At 30.4% G+C, this 7897-nt stretch overlaps 1 protein-coding gene across 2 annotated transcripts; it reads right to left on the bottom strand.

Moving 5' to 3' along the window:
* Nucleotides 1-290: 290 nt before the first annotated feature.
* Nucleotides 291-7346, bottom strand: LOC145801074 (UPF0481 protein At3g47200-like). Of its 2 annotated transcripts, none has more exons than XM_082891283.1 (3): nucleotides 7024-7346; nucleotides 6330-6433; nucleotides 291-2048 (listed from the first exon to the last, which is right to left on the bottom strand). In XM_082891283.1, exon 3 carries the CDS (start codon nucleotides 2032-2034, stop codon nucleotides 583-585), a length of 1452 nt encoding a protein of 483 aa, XP_082747409.1. In that variant the 5' UTR covers nucleotides 2035-2048; nucleotides 6330-6433; nucleotides 7024-7346; the 3' UTR covers nucleotides 291-582. The 2 variants fall into 2 exon arrangements, with proteins under 2 accessions (XP_082747409.1, XP_082747408.1); XM_082891282.1 differs by having other exon boundaries at nucleotides 6330-6404.
* Between the last annotated feature and the right edge of the window lie 551 nt (nucleotides 7347-7897).

Here is a 7897-nt window from a genome sequence, read left to right as displayed (position 1 = left end):
TTAATATATAGTATGGAATCAAAAAGTGATTTACTTTCTAAATTGAAGTGATTTGATGATGATTACCATATGAACCAAATAATTAATTATTAATTAGATTTAAACTATAATGACCAATGATTGAATGACATGTGTATTTATGTATTTTATAAATTCAAAAAATAAGCACATTTGTGTTGAATGTTTCAAACTCAAAGACCTCACAATATTTTTACTTATATAATATATATATATATAATATATATTATGAACCACGTCTTCTCAAATTTATTCCTTCATACACACATGCGTTGTTAAGAAAAATACTTTATTTGCGAATCGTAGTAAATTGTTGAATACTTTCAACACATCTTACAAAGTCCAAGTACCGAAAAACACACTTCCAAAAAAAAAAAAAAAAAAAAAATACAAATCACATTATTGATTAAAACAACTGAAAACATATTTTAAATTTAACTGCACCTTGCCAAATCGAACTGTAAACAATAATGCTAAGAAGAGGTAGTAATCTTAGCATTATTGGCTGTCAAAATCCTCTCTTCCCAAATCATTGTCTATGGCTTTCCATGAATAAATTTGAAATTAGTGAGGATAATAAGATCGGACAGTGTAATATGTTTGCAGGGCAGTGAAGCCAAGAAGCACAATTGCAGCAATGACAGATATGGTAGTCCATGGATTGGTGAAATAATCACGCGGCAATGCTATCATATATTCACGCGACTTCACCTTCACTATCGCTCTAAGTCTGCGCCAGTCCAACCAAGACCTAGAGTACTTGTTAACATTGGTACACAAATCGGAAAAACAAAAGTCCTTCAAAACAACTCCATCGCACATAGATTTGAAGAGAGTCGAAACATCTTCATGATTGCGACCCCCACCCCAACTCAAATCATATCCTATGATCTTTCTGTGATAAAGAATTTCAGCATCGTGCGAGGAATTAAGGAGACTCCTCATAAGGAAGATATACGATGCAATGCAATGTGAGGTGTCAATGCTGCATTGCTCAAAAACAATCAGATTTCGGAAGATTGATTCTGTAGCTTCGCGTATCTCCAATAGTGGCATTTTAACAACTTCAGTTGTGAACTCTATGTCTAGGAAATTTTCTTCTGGGGTTTTGCCTTGAAATTGAATTCCTGTCTTCAAAAGTTGTGTGGCGCAATTTTCAAATCCATTTATTAGCAAGCATTGACGATCATCATCTTCATGGCGGGTTTTGCAAGATATGGGGAGGTGAGATTTGTGAAAAAATTCACGCCTTTTGAGAGATGTGTGGACGTAAAAATTGTGTAAGATATCAAGCAAATGCTTACCAGAGTGTTTGGAGGATTTACTTTGAATTGCTTTGTCGCTCAAACCCAAAGCCGATTTGAAAAAGAGTAGTGCTAAGGTGGCCACATTATGCTCAATAAATGAGGATCGTAATGGTTGTGGCACATTGTCTTTTATAATGCCGAACAGAGTCTCCAGAACAGAAAATGGAATCTGGTTCTCAAGTAATGCCAAATCATGTTGAAGAGTTGCAATAGTCCGAGCATTATTGATAAGGGGGTCCTCAACTTTTTCCTCCTCATGGTTCTCAATATCTGAATACTTCAAAAACAGTTCGAGTAAGAAGCAGCCATCAACTAGCAATATTTCAGCTAACTCGCACTCGTCCAAGCCTATTTTTTCCGAATAGCATCTTCGAGCTTCTTCTTCCAATTCTAGTATGGCAGCGGCACACTCCTTGAGGGCAGAATTAGATTTTTCAGCTGGAGATATCCTCATAAAAAGATGTAGCATGTATCGCCGTTTGTGCTCTTCAAAAGCTTGCATTGCTTTGTTGTTATGATGAAAAGGTCCGATGGACACAATACTAGGTGTATAGGCATCTTCCTTGAGTTTTAAAAGTTTGTTCGGAACTTTATATATACTCAACTTCGACGGCTTTTTCATTGTAGCTAGTGTATTATTAATCGAAATTATCCAATGGCGTTTCTTGTCAGCTTTTTCATTCTCGTTGGCTTGGTTATCGTTCGACATCGTGCAGAGTAGTACTGCATATTCAAAACCAAGAACAAGAAAAGACAGAAATGAAAGGAGTCACATGAAAAATTGTAGGTGAAACTTGGCGCGTCACTTGAAAAATCGCATAAGAGGTAAAAATTTTCAGTGAATATATTCGTGGGATTATTACATGTAAGGGATATCAACACAAAAAAAATATATAAATTTATGAAAAAATTTATAAATTTTAGGGCAAATTACACAAATAGTTCCTATAGTTTGGGGCTTGTGCCACTTTGGTCCTTGACTTTTCAATTTGACACATTTGACTCTGAATTTTGAATCTTGTTCCAAATAAGGACAATTGAATATATAATTAGATTTTTCAAGGGTAAAATTATTAATTTGATAAAATATAAACTAATTTGACAAAAATAAATGTCAAACAAATATTTTTGAATTTTTAAAAATTATTTCTACCTACTAAAAATAAAATTATGTAAAATTGATAAATCTTTTAGACATTTTTTTTTACCAAATTAATTTTTATTATAGTTTGGATAATGATCATGTAAAATTAATTTTAAAAACTTAATTATGTAATTTTTATTAATTTTACATAATTTTATCATTGGTGGATAAAAATAATTTTAAAAAAATTAAAAATATTTAATTTTTTTGACATTTATTTTTGTCAAATTAGTTTATATTTTATCAAATTGATGATTTTACCCTTGAAAAATCTAATAATATTTTCAATAGTCTTTATTTGGAACAAGATTCAAAATTCAGGATCAAATGTGTCACAATTGAAAATTCAGGGATCAAAATGACACAAGTCCAAAACTATAGAGACTATTAGTATAATTAACCCTAAATTTTATTATTAATATGTATAAAATTGATATTTTTTTTGTTTTTGAAAAGTTACCGTGTTGTGTAATTTTCTCAATATTCATCCTTCCAAGTTTTAAAAGCACTATAGTGGCTACTCCAATCCTAACCATCACAAATTCTCATAATTTGCAACCAAAATCACAAATTTTCACAGTTAGAGTGTATGATACACACATTTTAAGGAAGATGTAATATAAGATTTTTTCACATTGAAAACTTTGAAAACTTACATAGCTTATCACCCGGGCTGTGTTTGGCATAAGATTTTTGGGCTAAAATAGTCACAAAAAGACAAAGGCCTCGTTTGGGAACAGGTTAATTTAGTAACTTTTTATCTATTTGGCTAAAATATGAGCTAAAAAAACTAGTATGTTTAGATTTACTTTTTAATTTTTTACGAAAAGATGTGCAAAAAGTAGAAAGAAAAGAGAATCTTTGACTTTTTGGTATGTATTGTTGGCTTTTTGATTGTTTTAGTGACTTTTTAACTTTTTGACTAAAATAGCCACTTGTCAAAAGAGACCAAAATAGACTAAAAAGTCAATAAAATAACAGCCCATTTTAGGAACATAGGTTAAAAGTCAAAAGTCAACTTTTAACTCATTTTGAGTTATATCACCTCTCACATAAAACAATAAAAAAGTCACATCCAAACTATAATCGTTTTATTTTTTTCTTACAAAAGTCAAAAAATTCATCACAAACGAGACTTTTTAACCTCAAACTAATTAAAAAGTCAAAAAGTTAAAAACCAACCCACATCTAAAATAAATTATTTTTAAATGAATCGATTCTAAAAAAATATGAGCAAAATAATATCACCAATGCTATGTACTTAAAAAAATATTCAGATTTTTTTCAAAAATTGAATACATTGATGTAGCTTTAGAGTGTGGGCCACAAAAAGAATGAATTTAATTCATAAATTTTAAATTCTAAATATTTTTTTAAAATATTTTTTTGATAAGTAATAATGTACAAATAATATACCAACATAATTTTTATAAAATAATTTTATTTAACATGATATAACAGCAACATTCATCACAATTTAAAATTATGAATCCCAAAAGTTTATTTATTTTTAAATAAGTGGTCCACGACAAGACACACATCCATCATTCTATATACAACATTTTTTGTGGATGTTTGGAAACTAGTTTTGAGGCTAAAATAGTCTTTTAAAAAAACAAAAAAAAAGCCCAAAAGTATTCGAACCAAAAGTTTTTTCCAAAAAAAAAAAAAAAAGGCCCGGCAGGAAGCTGTCATTGTGACGGCCTACCACTGTCACAGTTATAGATAGGAAAATTGTAATTTTGTCCCTTTGGATTTATTTTGAAAAATGTGAAGTTAGGAATAAATTTATCATTTTAACTTCAAACATCATTTCAATATATTTTTTAATACACCAACTCAAATAAAAATTCATCTCATCTTTTTAAACATAAACTAAAATAACATACTAAAATAGCTAAAAACTAAAAAATCTCTAAAATAATCGCTTTCCAAACACGTACTTTATTTATTTGTATACTATTATGGGGAATCATATTAGTCATCTTATCTTGAATAAATTTGATGATTTGTTGACTTTAAGAATTGCACATATCTGTCTTATAATAAACGAGATGCATGTCAAATTTTGAAAATATGTATGGTGGAGAGTAGGGGTGTGCATAATACCGCCGAAACCGCTGAAATCGCCAAAACTGCACCGAACCGCACCGCCAAGGCAAATTCGTTATTATTTGTCAATCGAACCGTCGGTTTTTGGTAAGAAAAACGGCAAATTCTAGTGACACTTTTATCAATCCGCCGGTTTCTATTTTTCTTCCAAACCGCACCGACCCGCTCCGCTATTAAATCATGTTTTATAGGATTCTAAAAATTCTTTTTTACTTAAGTTTGCTTGTTGTTCTATACCTTAGAATATAGTATTATATTACTACTCGAGGGAAATTTTATGTATTGTATTTGATCATTGTAGCTTCCACAGATGCTTGTAATGAACTGATGGTATAGTCGTTGATATTATCATGTTGTTGCTACACTTGCTGCATCAGAAGAAAGCTTCACAAGATGCTTAACATTACGATATCTCTCGTCTTTTTTTTACTCTTTGATTTAAGTTTTGTAATTTGAATTATATTTTTTATAAACCGCCAATCCGCCCGAACCGCCAAGGCAAATCTTCCATTATTTGCCAACCGAACCGCCGGTTTTCGATAAGAAAAATGGCAAATTCTAGTGACACTTTTATCAATCCGCCACCCGCCATACGGTTTCTATTTTTCTCTCAAACCGCACCGACCCGCACCGCGCACACCCCTAGTGGAGAGTACGCTAGGGTGTTTGATATTTTATATTTGAAATGTTTTGTAATTGAAATAATAAATTATTAAGTTAATTAATAGTTTTTAATAATATCAAAAATATATTTTAATTAATCATTAATGTAATTTTATTGTTGTAATTTTTAGAAAATTTATTTTTTCTGTTAATTTTTGCTAAAGTAAAAAATTCTAACATGACAGGAAACAATTTGTATTTTAAACAAATCTCATGAGTTATATTTGTAATTTGGGATATTTTTGAGGGAAATTCTATACACACCCTCTTTAGAGTGTGTACCATATGTCCAAGTTATGACATTTATAGTTTTTGGTTATGAAATATTGCGATGTTAATTATAACTTGGTTATGGCTTACTTATACATATTGTGGTGTTAGTTATAACTTATTATCATACTGGGTATAATAGTATTTTGATTATAATTTAAAAAGTCATTGATTATATTTTATGTGGTGTTTATTTATGATTTTTTTTTAATTATGACTAAAAAAAATTAATTATGATATTTATGATCATTAACTACTAAATAAATGTCATAACTTACCTATCATAATTTGATATCTTTTTAACACTTTTAAGTCAGGGTAAGGTGGGGGAGATTGGCGCAAGTCAGCGTACTGGCGCGTCTGCTCCCATTTCTCGGCAAAGGTTGCAACACAAACCAATTATGCTGGGTGAGTTGGCCATCACGATTTTTTTAAGGATTTAATCTTTAGGAGAGATTATGGGTTAAATTAAACGGATAAGCACTTATTGATTTATAAAGAGTGAGAATACTAACTTCATATCTGTTAATCTAACAATTAATAATTGACTTTCGCTAATTAAAAATAATAATTAAAAAAAAAAAGGGTTGCAACACATTACTTGAAAATGAAAATTAGTGGTCTATAATTATTAAGTATATTTAAATCTTTACATTTTTCTTTTAAGTGTTTTCCAATTTGAATTTAAAATATGTTGTTATAGTTATTTCACAACTATTAAACATTTTATATGTGGAGTTCCAGAAAATTGAAGCAGAAAGTTCTTCCTTTGTGGCTTATTTTAGGGATGAATGCATGCGAAAGCATGAATTTACCTCGAGTCAAGGTTTGCGGAACAAAAGAATTGTCACTAGTTATTCCTCGCTTGTCCAGCTATCCCAAACTCATCTCTAGCACAATAGAATTAAAAGATTCAGATCTGAAAAGCATGATATATGGACATATTACAAAATATTATACATCTTAGAATCATATATGTCGAGCTCTAAAACCAATATGCGCCAAAGCATGCACAAAATCTCAACCCAACATGCTAGCTATAATCTGTTCAAAATAAATAAATAAATAAAAATTAAAATTAAAATTAAAAAAAAAAACATGCTAGCTGTAATGAAAGAAAGGGAAATGTCATACAAATAAAAAAAATTATTAAAAAAAATAATAAATTATTCAAAATGATGTGATAAAATCTTATCATTTAAAATACTAAAGTTCATATCTATATGATTTATATTTTCCGTAAAAATCACTGCCACGTCATTCTATCTCAGAATTTGTATAAAATTTACATTTGTGAAAAACATGGAAAGAGTACTTCCAACAAGTATTTTAACATAAGACTAGATTTACATCAAGAAGTTAATGATAAGTAATAATATCAAGTTGGCAAAAATGAAATATGGAAATGCAACTCATGAAGTCAAGAAGGCGTGCTATGAATCAAGGAATATTGTTGCAATAAATCCTTAAAACAGCGAAATGAAGTAAACAAGGACATAATAAACCTACCTCAAAAGTGTTTAAATCCTTGGTTTGAAGTCGTCTTGAAGTCGTCTTGTTATATAAAAATTCTTTGAGTTCAGCCTCAAAGTATCTTGTGTGCTCACAAAAATTCAAAAATGTTGGAAGTTATATTGAGTGTGATTGAATAAGATTGTGAAAAGGGTGGTTGGATGGTGCAGGGATGAAGAGAGAGTGGTGGACGGGTATGGTTTGGTTTGGTATGGTAGCCTAATTTTATTAATTGCTCTTGCTTCTTAGTCCTCTCAAGAGTCTTCCTAGTAGTATATTGTAATCTGAGATGTATAAGATTACCTTTGGGCCCCGTTTGTTTAGGCGCATCACAGTCCGGAGTGGACTGTGATGGATGAACAGTATATATATCTCATGTTTGTTTTGTGTTGTGACCTCCAAATTGTTAGTTCGTTCGGATTGGGATGGGCCTTGGGCAAGGTTATTAGCAATCCGGGTTAAGAGATGGTATTAGCAAACTAGTCTGTTCGAATTGAGTGTTACCGGACGACCGCCTGAAAGTTCGGCCGGTCAACCGGTCAACGCAATTTTTATTTTTTTTACTTGTTGGGCATTTTTTAGGTAACATTAATGTTTAATGTTTTTGTATTTTTTATTAAGTAAAAATCATAATTTTATTTTTTTTATTATTTTATATTTATTTTATATAAAAATAATTTAACAATCCACTCACTATCAATTCCCTCACTAACAAAACAAATACAATTTTACTAATCCCCTCACTATGAAAACAAACACAATTTTACTAATTCCCTCACTATGAAAACAAACACAATTTTACTAATTCCTTCACTATTAATCCCCTCACTATCAATCCCTCCTTTCATCACTGAAAACAAACGGAACCTTG

This window comes from Camellia sinensis, chromosome 10 (genome assembly GCF_055761805.1).
Source record: "Camellia sinensis isolate YWXY chromosome 10, ASM5576180v1, whole genome shotgun sequence".
Classification (NCBI taxonomy): Eukaryota; Viridiplantae; Streptophyta; class Magnoliopsida; order Ericales; family Theaceae; genus Camellia; species Camellia sinensis.
Note: the sequence above shows the minus strand (reverse complement) of the source record. Positions and strands in the feature narration are given on the sequence as shown.

Bases quoted from the DNA above. Each gene is read 5' to 3' on its own strand.
- LOC145801074 (XM_082891283.1), bottom strand. From the start codon at position 2,034: ATGTCGAACGATAACCAAGCCAACGAGAATGAAAAAGCTGACAAGAAA.